The 14,436-nt window shown below is 31.3% G+C and overlaps 1 protein-coding gene across 5 annotated transcripts; it reads right to left on the minus strand.

Annotated features, from left to right (window-relative positions):
* Nucleotides 1-3,971: 3,971 nt before the first annotated feature.
* On the minus strand, nt 3,972-13,316 carry LOC107421306 (probable ADP-ribosylation factor GTPase-activating protein AGD14). Of its 5 annotated transcripts, none has more exons than XM_048476641.2 (14): nt 13,068-13,316; nt 12,748-12,899; nt 12,244-12,305; nt 11,971-12,058; nt 11,813-11,874; nt 11,629-11,722; nt 10,954-11,421; nt 9,983-10,345; nt 9,570-9,644; nt 9,387-9,494; nt 9,218-9,298; nt 8,192-8,297; nt 8,069-8,114; nt 3,972-4,492 (listed from the first exon to the last, which is right to left on the minus strand). In XM_048476641.2, the coding sequence occupies exons 2-14, from the start codon at nt 12,844-12,846 to the stop codon at nt 4,354-4,356; spliced, it is 1,791 nt and encodes a 596-aa protein (XP_048332598.2). In that variant the 5' UTR covers nt 12,847-12,899; nt 13,068-13,316; the 3' UTR covers nt 3,972-4,353. The 5 variants fall into 5 exon arrangements, with proteins under 5 accessions (XP_048332598.2, XP_048332597.2, XP_048332599.1 ...); XM_048476640.2 differs by having other exon boundaries at nt 9,983-10,348; XM_048476643.2 differs by lacking the exon at nt 3,972-4,492 and adding an exon at nt 6,391-7,965 and having other exon boundaries at nt 9,983-10,348.
* Between the last annotated feature and the right edge of the window lie 1,120 nt (nt 13,317-14,436).

A 14,436-nucleotide genomic window follows, 5' to 3' on the forward strand; every position in this document is an offset into this window, starting at 1 on the left:
TGGCTCTTGGAAACTCTCCAACGCCCCATCTTTAGTAAATAGAATATACTAAGAATAAGGATATCTCTTTGATAGAATATGGCTTGTTAAAATCTTAAAACGTACAAATTATTATTTTCAAGAGGTATAGCATCATCTAATCACTATGATGATCCTACAACTTTTGGTTATTGAGTCTTTCCTTGCTCAACATCTTCTTTTCTCTCCTATTCTGCTTTTGGCAATTCTCTATGTACTTGTTTTCATCTATGGTGGTTTATACTGGTGTTGGATTAGAAACAAAATCATAGGCACTGGAACTAGAAAACCTAATGGTCTTTTCAAAGTCTTCTATTAAATGGTTTACATGAAATACTATATCCTTACTTTTAATAACTTTCTTTTCCTTTGGATCTCATAGTCTATATCCGAGTTTTCCATCTCCATATCCAATTAAGATGCATGGAGTAATCCTTGCATTAAGCTTCTATCTAAGCTCCTTGGATACATATGCAAAGGTTAAACATCCAAATACTCTTAAGTGAAAGTAGGAATGATACTTATTAAACCACACATTTTTTAAAATTTCAAAATTCAATGGTACTGATGGCAATTTAGTAATCAAATTGCAGGTGAAATGAACAATTTCTTCCTAAAATGGCTTTGGTAGCTTAGCCATTCTAACCATGCTTATGACCTTTTCCGTGATTGTTCTATTCATTTTCTCGACTACTCCATTATGTTGTGGGGTGATAGAGACCGTCTTCTCGTGTAAATATCATGTTCTCTATAATAGGCGTTAAACTTATTGGAAGTATATCCACCTTCATTGTCTAAGCAAAGATATTTAAGCTTCTTTCTTGTCTCACACTCTACCATGGATGGAACTGTTTGAAGTTATCTAAAACTTGGTCCTTTGTCTTCAAGAAATAAACCCACATTTTTTTAGAAGCATTACTACTAAAGGTTAAGAAATATTTGCTCCCACCTAAGAACTCCCTCTCTAAAGAATCACAAACATTAAAGTGCACCAAACTGAGCAACTATGGTCTTCTCATTAAAAAGGACTTAAATGAGACTCTTTGTTATCTACTACATGAACAATGATTACAAGGATCTAGCATAGCATCCTTGGAAATAGTGACAAGTTTTTTCTTTGTCAAAGTAGACAATCATTTCTCACTCATATGACCAACTCTCTGTTGATATAGATTTTGAGACACATCATCTTCTGTAATGTTGATGTTGTTTGCACAAGTCGTCACATGAGTCTTGTAAAGTATTTCAGAAATATGTCCTCAAGCAATAACCATAGCACCTTTCATCATTTTCCATGTACCATTGCTAAATTAGTTGTCTTAGCCTTCCTTCTCAAAGGCTATTTCTAATAGCATATTGAGCCAAAAGTTTAGAACATATCGGACATTCTTCAAAGTAACTATATGTCTAACATTGGTCTTTATCTCAACATCACCAGTTATAATAATCTTTGTGAAACCGATATTTCCCATCTTCACTGTACCAAAATTTCATGTTTTGTACATTTTGAAAAACTTTATGTGCAAAGTGATGTGATAAGATGCTGAAATATCGACCACTCAACTTGGCTTGAAATGTGCATGCATTTCTCTTCATATGTGGAACAATATGCCACTTATACTTTGACTGTGACTAGTATCTAACCATCCTTCTTTGAGAGATTGCCTTTTTGTCATTGCTTTTGTAACATCTTCCAACAGTACTTTTTCAGCCATAATAATGTTACTTATATATTGGCCTCCTCCCATCTGTGGATCTACCTTTGCTCTAGCTTCTCCTCTCCATTTTGATGACTACCTTCTTATTATCTCCCTCATTTCTCTATGACAAAGGCATGTGATTACATATGTCCTTTCTTCTGGCCTCCTCATTAAGTAAAGCATTTGTTACCATAGCCAAGGTAAGTATGTTATTTAGGGCTAAATTGTTGAGAAAGATTACTAATGTCTCCCAGCTATTTGAAAGAGAGCTAAGAAGTAAGAGTGTCTGTTCCTCATCTCCTAGTTGTACCTCCACTATAGATAGTTGATTTACAAAGCTTTAAAATACACGAGTGTGCTTGGCTACATAAGTTCCATCTTTAACTTCAAATTCATAAAACATCTCATTAATAGGCTTTATTCCAAGTAGTCTTGGCTTGCTACATGTCCTTTAACTTTTTCCAAAGGGCGTATGTGTTTGTCTCATACATAATATGATGAAGACACTGCAATCAATCAACTGCTGGATCTAACCGTTTGTTTTCCTATTCAACATCTTCCATTCTGCTTCTTTAGTAGGATCGAGAGTCTTTCCTTTGGTATCTAAGCGATCAAACAGATCTATATAGTTGAGGAGGTTTTCCATTTGAGATCTCCAAAGAGTAAAGTTGGTGGCAATATAGTTGATCATAGCTCTAAATTATGATTTCTCCATTTACATCTTACTTTATAATGGCTTGATATAAATATTGGAGCTGAGTTTGGGAAAATGGAGTCCACCAATACATTCGAAATGATTGAAAACATCAAATTTGACTCTTTTAGGAACAAAATTTGAATATTAAAAAATATTAGGGGAAAATGCAATTTCAAAATTTTTTGCCCAAATTGCAAATACCCAAAATTCTGGGTAAACCTATAAATACAAAAAATATAAAGGTATTTTTGTAATTTCTAAAAATTTGTTAACCATTACTGACATGGCAGATCAGCTGACGTGTTGATGATGTGTTAATGATGTGGTAGCTTGCATGTTCGATGGCACATGGCGATTCGGTTGAGCTCGTTGTGTTCGTCTCGACGAGTCTACCATCTACTATGCTCAAATCTTTATTTAGAGCTTGTTTTAGATGAATGCTATCTCTGAACCTAAAGCTTTGATACCATTTGTTTTGATTCTCTTACTACAAAAACAGATAAAAAAAAAAAAACAAAGAAGCTTTGATACCATTTATTGTGATTCTCTGACTACGAAAAACAAAAACAAAAAAAAGCTATCTTAAGAGTTTTCAAAATCAGCATTGTTTATGATGATACAAGATTGAAAGCCTAGCACCTATTTATAGGATTAAAAGTTTTGTTTTTCTTAACAAAAAACTTGACTGTCAAGTAAACTTAATTACTAAGTAAACTTAGAGAACAAATTTAAAAATGGTTGGGCTTTTAGGAAAAGGCTGAACTCCACATGATGCCCCACTTGGGTAAAAATTTTAAAAAAACATTATCTTTGTTTGGTTAAACTGTACTAGTAATTTATAAGGATGTATTCAATCTTAATTTTAAAAAAATTTAAAAGTTTAAAGGTATTTGTAGAATTTTAATAGATTTGGAAGGATTTTAAAAGTGAAATTGTAAAGAAAATTATCAATATGAAATATAACCTTAATCCGAAAGACTTTGTTAGATTTTTATAATTTTTTTTTATGAAATTTATGAAATTTTTTAATAATTTATCAAATCTTTTAAATCTATAATTTATTTTAGATCTATTAAACTCTAATTTAAATACATCTTTTTTAGAGATAGAAAGAGAAAAATAACTGCCAAACTACATTTTTTTTTTTTTAAAAAAAATTTCTAAATACTAATTGACATGCATGTAAATAATAAGTTACCTGTTGAAGTTACAATGAGCCATTCCTCATCCTCGTATACATTCTACCTACGAGTTACGAAGTTCAATTCTAAAGCATTACAAGTTTCATGCAACTTTTGTTTGGTGCACATTTTATACATTTATATTAATTCGGCAAAAATATTTACCCTTTTTTTTATTAATGCGACATAAAAGAAAATAGGATAGCAAAGTAACAAGATGCATGGCATCTTGGTCGAGCAATTACTTACTGCCCTCAATAACTTCCTAATATAGCAGTGATACATACACATACTATGTATGTATGTGTATGAATTTTTTCCTGTTCACGTGTTTGAAGTTCTCATATATATAATGATTGAACACTGCAAGAGATGTTATCGAATCAAAAGCTGTGAACATTTCTCTATAAACATCTTTTGGCACCAAACATCATGCCAACAAATGCAGTAGTGTTAGCAGGAACAGCCAAGAGTTATTTCTTTTATTAAAAAATAAAATAAAAAATTGCAAACGCTTATAAATTAACAAACACATTATTCTGGAATTTCTAAGGCACAAAAAACTCATGTTATATGGTTATATGTGGTGAGAGACTTTCATATGGATAAATTTGTTCTGATCTAGATTGAATATGACCACCTGCTACCAGCCTACATGCACAAAAACGTAACACCCAGATGGCATACGGTATCCAACTTCTTTCCAAAGTCTTGAAGAGGTCCAAGAAATTTGATACCACATTAAATGAAACTTTATCTACTCGAATGGGTTTCCTCTCATTGAAGTAAATGAACTTGTGTTGCCGGGTGCTGAGAATCCAGTGATTGGCTGTTTAACAGTGTTCAAGGAACCAAAATCAGCTCCATCACTGCCAAAGCTGCCAATTCCTTGTGGCCTGCAATAATGACAACTAGTAAAGACAAAAAAATTGGAGGGAAAAAAAAAAGCCATAACGTTAGCTGAAAAGTGTCCTAATGTACAGGAGAACAACCACAATCATAGGCAATCAGAGAACAGAAAACCAGGATGAGTCAGCAGGGTATGATAACTTAGGAAAGTTACTTGTAAATGCTAGTCCAAGTATAAATGTATTATGCATTGAACAATCTCAAGCTTCAAAAATGCATACCGAGACGACATAGCATGCTGGTTGAAGACGTTTTTGGATTCTTTCATCATAGACACTAAGGGCTATTGATATGCAGGATATAATTGGATTGAAGTTCGGATTAGGATTGGGAATGAGATTGGATGGGATAAAAACTAGTCTTGTATTTGGTATCAGCCGGACTGGACCAATTTTTTTTTTAAATAATTAATGATAAATATAATGTTACATATAATATATTGATTTTTCAATGAAACAAAATGATATAAATTTTATATAATAATTTTTCAAAAGTTTTATCTAATTAACTTTATTATGAACATTAATCATCAAAATTATATATTAATAATCTACACAACCAAGAAAAAATTGCGCATATAATTGTTATATTGCTAAAAACAATAAAATATAAGATAAAATAACTTAAACATTTATGCAAGGGTAGAAAGAAACAAAGATAAACAAATCACAATTCCAAATTTTTTTTTTCCTTAAATAAAGAAAGGAAAAAAGAAAAAAAAAAACCAAACTAACACATAATAAGCAAAACTAAAAATAAATTAAAAAAACATAAAGATAGGAAAGCAAGCTAACGGATGGAAAGGGGAAGAAGAAAAATACAAAAAAACCAAACTACCACATCATAAGTCAAAGCTAAAAAATAGAATATAAATTATAAATTAAAAAAATGTAAAGATAGGAAAGCAGGCTGACGAATGAAAGCGGAAGAAAAAAAATTCAAAAAGGTGTTTTATCCAATATAAATGCCTTATGAATGATTTAGAAAAATATTATTTATTACCGTTAGAATAATAAGTTAAATAATTTACTTTTAGAATTTTAAGATAAAAATAATAAAATTAAATATTTAAATTAAAATTTATCACAATGATGATTGTTTTTAATGGTAATAAATAGCAAAACTTTTAATTTTATCTTACCATTCAATGGACAATTTTAACGTAACAGAATGGAATAAGTGTATGTAATAGATTTTTTTAATCCCATCTACTGCCACCTCAAACATAGGATTGAGACTTGCATTCCAATCCCAATCCTAATCCTACCCATCAAACAGGCTTAAGGATAAAAGACATTTGACACATTGTACTTTGGAAAAAGCATAACTACCATTCACATAGGTTTCAGTAAACAAGTTCCAATTTCCACAATACTTCATATCTCAATATATACGGAATACAATTGGGTCAGGTCAGCCCATATCAAGTTGGGCATGAGTGATCTCTAACCAGGTTTCAGGTCGGAGCGAGTCCAATAATATATATGTCTACTTCCGGCTTCAGAAACCCAACCCCATACCCAGATGTGTAGGAAATAATACAATAAAATATTCTTTTCTTTAAGCTTTTATTATATTTATAAATTATAATCAGGGGGGAGTGGGAAACCCAGCAGTTAAGAGTGTGTAATATAGGGTTGGACATGGATTGGATTGGTTTGGTTTTGGACCAAAATATAATCTAATCTATACTTTTCGGTTTATCTAATATAAAATCTATTCCAAACCATTGAAGTATTAAATCCAAACAAAACTAAAATATTTATGATCGATTTGGTTTGGATTGGTTAATCAGTTTGAAACATACTAGTTTATAAATATATAATACAAATTAAAAAATTTCCAAATATAAAATATAAATAATAAATTATACTTTTCCAACCATAAAATATAATTAGAGTAATCCAACATAAAATAAAATATAAGATTGCAATATATAAATATGCAATCTATAATATCCAATAACACTCATTAATGTTAAAATATAATCAAATAAATAAATAAAACACACTTCAATGGAAAATGAAAAAGAAAAGATAGCAAATGATAGCTAGTGGTACCATGAGTTTTGAATTTGATGGTTGTGTGTGTGATGGTCGAATTGAAGCTTGGTTGATGGTTATGGTGGTGGTGCGGCGGCAAAGCATGTAAATGCTTAGGGTTTCAATTTAATTTGGTAATGGGGAATGGGTTAAAAAAATATATTAAAAATTAATATATAAAAATGAAAAAAAAAATAGAAAATATAATTTTTTTTAATTATATAATATATGATTTGGATTGAATTGGGTTGAGTTAGATTTATATTTAACCCATAACCAATCCAATCTAAATAATTTATGATATTTTGAACCTAATCCAATCCAATTGATGTAAAAATCCAATCCAAACTGCTAAAAATGGATTAGATTTGTCGGTTTGAATAAATTGGATTAGATTTTGTCCACCCCTAATGTAATACCAGCAAATAAAAAACCAGATTTGGTTATCATCAGGTTGGGTCATATTTATCCAAAATTGGGTAAACCAGACCGACCTAAGAGATTCGCAAAACTTTAATTTGATACACAATCCCCTCATCTTCAATCCGTAACCACCCAACATAATGAATGGTTCTTGTCATTCCAAGTTCCTCAATTTAAAAAAAAAAAATTTTACAATATGAGAAGATTTCTCAACAATTATGCTTCCATTTATGATTAGTCCAGTAATTATATAATATATTTTCATTTAATTTAGGAATTCTTATTGCATATTATTTTCTATTAACTAGGAATCTTAATTGATTGAGCTTCCTCATCGGATTATGATTATCTAATAAATAAGTAGGCCTAATTTTAACTGTTAAAGATAATACATGTAATGTTGACTTAATTCGAGTGGCTGGGTTCACTTCCTAAGTCAAAATAATGGCAGTTTTCTCTAGTTTTCCTCTTTTCTTTGATTATTGTATATAAGTGAACTTTTTGTTCAAACAAGAAACTTGTGCGTAATCAAATGGTAAGGATCAGAAAAGAATCATTAAAATAAGAGCTTTGACGTGTTTTGTCAAGAAGACCTAATGAGAGTAAGAAAAGAGGACTCATTTTAATAACTAAATTAAATAATAATAAAACAAATAAATAAGAAGTGTTTTCTTCTTCTAAGGGTTTTTGACAGATATAACTCGACAAAACTACTTAATCTAAGCCCCCAAAAAAAATAAAAATGCATTGTGCACATTTAATTCGTGACCATCATAAGTAGAAAGTTCATATTCTTCTATTAACTAGCATTCTCAATTCATTCAGCGACCCCATTTGGATTATGATTATCTATTATATAAGTAGGCCTAATTGTAATTGTTAAAGATAAAACATGTAATGTTGACTTAATTCATGTAGTTGGGTTTTCATGAATCCTAACTATGGCAGTTATCTTTAGTTTCTTCTATCTCCTCTCATCTTTTGTTTCTTAGGCCCTGTATCATATTGGAAGCTCAGACTTTTATCAATAAGTGGTCCAGTGACAGGTAGCATGCACATTGAAAGTAAATAAAAAAATAGCCAAGAAGTAAAAGTTACCTTGAAGAAATCATATTGTTTTGCATTTGCGGCTCCAAATACGCACCTAAAATGTTATTCATGCTTAAGATTAGAAGTTGATTGGAACTAAAGTATGAACTAGGGTATGAAAAGTGAATTTACTATGAGTGAAGTCAGATCCAGATGAAGTCAACTGTGAAGACATCATGGATGCATTGGATGATGATGCATTAGGTGGTCCTCCTTGCACCATTGCCATCGAAGGAAACTAAATTATCAGAAGACATACCCAAGAGTTAGCACACTCTGTTTGCTCTGGTTCAACTGAAGCCTAACTTCAGGGAAAAAAAGATTTCAAGAGTACAAAAAAGAATAAAAATATATCAAAGATCAATTCGACAAAACAAATATTCTTAAAATATAATATTCATCTAAAGCTAATCCTTTTTACAATTTAAACATGCGGGCTACTACCATGCAACATTTAGTATTTCAAGCTTAAATTTCAAAATACAACCTAAAATAGTCATAGGCTTGGTCACAGATTAATAAACCTCGGTTTGCAATTATCAGATCAATCAAATTTGCAATTTCTACCTTACTACAATGTGTTGATTCTACTGAAAACAGTAGTTTTGAAAAAGGTGAACAGCAGCATAATAGCATAGACTAAGTGGCATGCGTACACATAACTCACTTGGTCTATCTTTTCTACCTCATTGTAAAATTTGAACTACTGCACTTTCAGACTAACATACATTATAATATATTTCGGAGAACATTCAAACATCTCCAAGTGTTCATGCTTAAGGGACATGATTATTTTGTTGGTTAAAGACCTAGAAGAATGTGAGCGTCAAGTTGATAACAATGCAAATGAGACAAACCAAATTGCTAACAACTATTAAAATGATATAATCTTATGCTGTTTTAGACAACACAAGTAGATGTATATTTTTTAGGTTTCACAACTTCTTAAGTTGCTCCATAAATTTACATCCTCGGCTTTTTAGGTTAATTCTGCAATGAAGCTGCAATTTTTAGCCAACTATTGATTTTGTTAAAAACTTAGTAATATGCATCAATAAAGTGAACATTAAACTTTGAGAATAAGTTGCAAAGTCTAGACAAAAAAAAAAAAAAAAAAAAACAATACAACTATGAAAGATTAGTTTGATTTGAGCATACAGGTGTTGTTAGCACTTGACTTCTTCCATCATTGATTTCAAACGGATTTGATGATGCTGAATTGGAAAATGCTGGCACAGGCTGTAAACTAAATAGCAAATCAAAGACCTGCTTATATAATAAATAGCTACATAGGCCATATTCAACTTAATTTGTTGGGGGCATTTACCATTGAGTTAGGGTGATATTGCATGTTGTAACCCATACTAGAATGTGGACCAGTTTGCCATGCTGAAACTGGTGCAGGGATTGATGAGTAGCTTACAGCGAAAAGGTCCTGAAAAGAATTTAAAATATATCACAAAGAAATACATTTACGAGCAAACTGAAATATTTTTAGCTATTTTATTACCGCCGGAATTTCCATTCTATTATTAGATTTTGTTTCCACAGAATGAATTTGGGAATCAACTCCAGTTGCAGTATCCTGCAGTAGTTTTGACACAGATTGAGATGGTTGTTCAGTGCTTAAAGATCTGTAAGCATTTAATATAAAAAAATATAATTTTTTACAGCAAATGTGTATGAAAATCAAATTGGATGCGCATGTGTGAAACATGACAGTCTCCTAGCTTTCAGGTAATCAAGCGTTCACTGTCATTTTTCAACCACTACTACGAAAATTTTGAACTTTAAATTTGACAATCAATTTTGCTGTTTTCCTTTTATATTAATTTTTTTATTAACTTATTAATCCAGAATAAGAGATCTCAAGATTTTAAATTTAGAACTAAGATGGAGAAAACCACGGTTAATGTATTTCACCTCATTTTTTGGAGCTCCAATTGAAGTGGTAGTCTGTTGCCAAGAAAAACCACTATCTGTAACAAGTGATGCAGAAGGCTGATCAAATAGTAAAGCTCCCGTAGTATTTGCATTTGGGCCATGAGACGGCTTCTCTTTATTTGATGTTTCAATTAAGGCCTGACTGCTGATATTTTCATACGACGAGACATGCTGTGATTGTGACATGGTTGCAGAATCTGGGGGCTCAAATTCAGTACTGAAATCAATCAAGCTTTCAGATTTTTTTTTTTCATGCTTCACTGGATTTCCATGTGCAGATTCTTGGTTACTAACAGATACAATCTTCTGTGCAGACTCCTGGTTATTACTAGACATATTCTTCTGCTGTAGGAAAAGCATTAAAGAATAAATGCCTGTAATATCTTCAAAAAATGTTCACATAATAAGGACAGTTGGCCCCCAAACTGAAAATACATTTTCCATAGTTTAGGCTGCCAAATGTATAAACATCAAGTTACCAAAATCTTGCACATCGACAAAATCCTGAAAGATGCACCTAAAGGAGAGCATATAGCAAAAAAAAAAAATCACATAGGCTTGTGAGAACAAAGAGGAGTTCGAGCGCAAACACAAAACAAGGTAGGTATAAAGGTTGACACCCACATTGTTATCTTTAAAAGACAAATTGTGTAAAATATGGTTATGGTTTAGCATACTATCATCAATTAACAATTATGGTTTAGCATACTATCACCAATTAACAATTCTTCAATACAGAAAATTCTACAGGCAAAAGTAGATCTAGATGGCATCTGGTTTGACAACTTATAGCACAATAAGCAGTTTAATAAAGAACAAAGTAACATGTTTAAATACTTTCAAAACAAAAGCAAACAAATAATGGAAATCAAACCAAAGAAAATAAAATCCAAACTAAAGCAGAAACCTTAAATTCAAAAGAAATATCCACTATAGTAATAACTACTTGCCTTATTATGAGCAGAATTATCGACAGACTTCCCATCATTTGCTTTAGAAATTTCACCAATCCGTAAAGCTTGCATTTTCTCCCCCAGTGACTCTTTACTATGATTTCCCACAGGAGAATGGGACCCATAAATGTTCTTTTTTCTGTCAGGTGACCTGCTTCTTAATGTGGTCCCTCCAGATGAGATCCTGTGATTCCCAAGTTCATCATCCCTGAACCTATCATCAACAACCTCAATACAGATAGGATTTCTCCTATAACCCCCAACTCTTGAATTGTCCTTGTAGTATCGAGGACTTTTTCTTTCATCATAATAATATCTGATATTCCTGTCATCATTTCTTCCATAAGGACTACATCTCTCACTATTATATCGTTCTTGATTTCCCTCCTTAGGTGGACTTCTAGATCTACCTTCAAATATAGTAAACTTTCCACTTTCAATTGATTCATCCTTGTCCTTGTTACTCTGTATAACACAAACAAGAATCTTAATAAACAAATGCAACTTAAATATGAGAATACCCTACTTATGTTAAGCTGGCTATTGTTATATTCTTATTCTATGAGGATGGAGGCTGACGAAGCTTAATGCATGACAAATTCAACATTGTTTGCAGTATCAAATATAAACATAATAAAAATGTGGATACAAAATAGAACCAGTGAAGCTCACCAATCTTAGCCTTGGTAGTTCCTTACTCCTTTCACCAGTATATTTTCTATCCACATAGACATGCTTGATAAAGTCCCGAAGTCTATGAAGGTTACTGGAGATAATAACGTGAATAAGAAAAAACCAAAAAAAACAGAAAGATGGAAAACAACACAATATGAATACAAAAGAGATTCTTAATAACCTGCCATCGGGTAAAGAATGACGCTCAGGATCCCATTCTTTAAAATATATTTGCCTCGCTCGCTAGTGAAATCAAATTTGAAGTCGGAAAACAAAAAATAAAGCATATAAAGAGGACAAGAGAAAACAAAAATGGAATCTATTAGTTTGCATGCTTACTTCGTTTCCTCCAGCCTGAAGAGCACTAACTTCCTCTGCAGTAAATTTTGCTACCGACACTGATTTCACCCGATGAGTGAACTCTCGACTAGAATGTTTAAAAGCTTAATTAGTCAGCATAAACAGATGTCCCTAAAGAGTTGTAATAGAGAACTACTGATAAATCATGGAAATGAATACAAATAAATCACAGGCAGCATGAAATGAATAGGGAAAACGGTGGAAATAAAACCAGAGAAAGGTGGTGGATGGTCATTGTTAATGAACACTTACTGTACCCCACTACAGCTTGTACAAACAAATGTCAAGAATGTTGTACAAACATATTGTGGTCCCTGCATAAACAAAAAAATAAATAAATAAAAATAGAAATATGAACTTACCCATCAGCATGGGAATAAAAATTTCTTAACACATCCATGATTTAAGAGCTTTTATAATTAATTAGCAGACTATCGAAAGGAGTCATTGATTGATTTTACCATATAAAAAAAAAAAAAAACAAAAACAAAAACAAATAATCGGTTTTCCTATAATTTCCACAATGTGATTAAGAAGTTGATCCTTGGTACATTCATAATGTCACGTGTAAAAGTTTCTACATCATTAAACAGTTTATTGGTTCTCATATGTTATGCCATTCTAAATCCTGTCCCTCTGGAAATTGCCACCACATTATATAAATTCACTTAAAAGGAAGAAGATCATAACCATAAGCGGCTTTCTTTTTTCCCATTCCTTAAAATATATATATATATAAAGTAGAAAGTCTCATACCAAGCTATTGCAATTAATGCATCTGCGATTCTCGGGAAGTTTCAAAAGGCCACGAATTGTTCTCTCAATTTTCTCTTCTTCCTTCAGTCGATTTCTCATTTTCTCAAAAATTTTGAAGCTTCTTCCTTCTCCCGACAACAAAAATCCGACAGCTAACAACAACAACAAAAAAACAAAAAAACAAAAAAACAAAAAAAAACAAAAAAAAAAAAAACACAAACGTAATTAGCAAAATCAAAATAATTAATAAAAAAAGAGCCTTTTACGTTAATTTTCTGTCCAGTTTTCTTAGCAACCAAACGACGTATCGGAAACCAAACCTGAGAAGAATGCGTAAAGTGTGTAGCAGGATTTGAGATTAGAGATCGGGAAAGAAAGGGACGAAGGTTGAAAGGTGGGTTGAATTGCAGAGAACAGTAGGGTTTCGAGGGTTTAGAGTTAGGCATTTGAGCGTGAAAATGGGGAATCATAAAAACCAAACAATGTTGGAGAGGGAAAGAGAGGCGGGGAGGGAATGGTGCCTGTTATAACGGTAAAATAAGCTGTCGGTGGCCGTTGAAATCCTGAGACAATTCTGTCCCCTATTTTATATTATAAAAAAATAATAATAATATAAATATTAGTATTTTTTTTTTTCTTTGGTACAAATATAAATATTACTGCCTGTTTGGTACTTTAATTGAGATTTATGCAAAAATGTTTTATCTAAAATTTTTGTGACTTTGCGCAGAGTTTAAGGGCATTTTACAAAATGCTTTACTCTACAATTTTGATAATATTTTCACTAGATATATAATTATATGAATTTATACTTTTCCCCTTTTTTTTTTGCCTATATATGAAATTATACCCCTATATAAACAAAAAATTAAAAGGCTTGCATGGTTTTTTTCTTTTTTGGTTTTTTAATAAATAAAAATTAAAATTTTTATTCAAGTATCAAAGTTTGTACATCTTTGAAAATTATTTAGCAAGCTTATGAGTAAGAACTATTACATTTTTATATTCAAAGGAAAAGACAATAAGAGAAGTATGACAAGAAAGATTTGAAATGTTCCATAATGTTTTCTTTGTTTCATAGGTGGGATGAAAAAAAGAAGAGATAGAAGAATTAGAAATGAAAGTGAAGTTAATGAAATTGGATTTTTGAAGGTTGAGACAAACCTATTTGCCTTGTTAACTTATGTATTTTTGAATTTCATTTATAGTGGTTTATGTATTTGTGAATTTCATTTATAATGGTTTTATATATAAATTTGTAATATTTTTGTGATGTTCGAAATTTTAAAGGGTGTTGTAATATTTAGTAAAATATGGAAAAATAGGACATTACACATTACACAGTGTTGGAGGTTTGATGTATTTTTAGGTACATTTATTAGTCTTGTGCATAACTGCTAATCCAATTTTTGATTTGGTGTTTAGGTGATTTTTGTGTTTGTTTTTGTTATGATGATATTAAGCTTTGTTAGGGTTTTTGTTTAGAAGAAAGAAGAAGAAAATATGTTAAAAGTAAGCCACACAAACTAAACAACACAATAATAATATTTTTCATTTCATTGTTGTACTATATTGGTACAAAATTTGGCTCACATATGTGTAGTGTGTGTGAGATCAAATAAAGTCTTTAAAATTCAAAAATACAAATTTTCCACCCAATAATCTTATACAAAACAGTCAAATACCAAC

This window comes from Ziziphus jujuba, chromosome 5, assembly GCF_031755915.1.
Source record: "Ziziphus jujuba cultivar Dongzao chromosome 5, ASM3175591v1".
Taxonomy (NCBI): domain Eukaryota; kingdom Viridiplantae; phylum Streptophyta; class Magnoliopsida; order Rosales; family Rhamnaceae; genus Ziziphus; species Ziziphus jujuba.

Coding starts and splice junctions, on each gene's coding strand:
- LOC107421306 (XM_048476640.2), bottom strand. CDS start 12,846: ATGAGAAATCGACTGAAGGAAGAAGAGAAAATTGAGAGAACAATTCGT. Junction 9,299..9,386: donor AATATCACCCTAACTCAATG/GTAAATGCCCCC, acceptor TTTAGTTTACAG/CCTGTGCCAGCATTTTCCAA. Junction 4,493..8,068: donor AACAATATGATTTCTTCAAG/GTAACTTTTACT, acceptor TCATTATTGCAG/GCCACAAGGAATTGGCAGCT.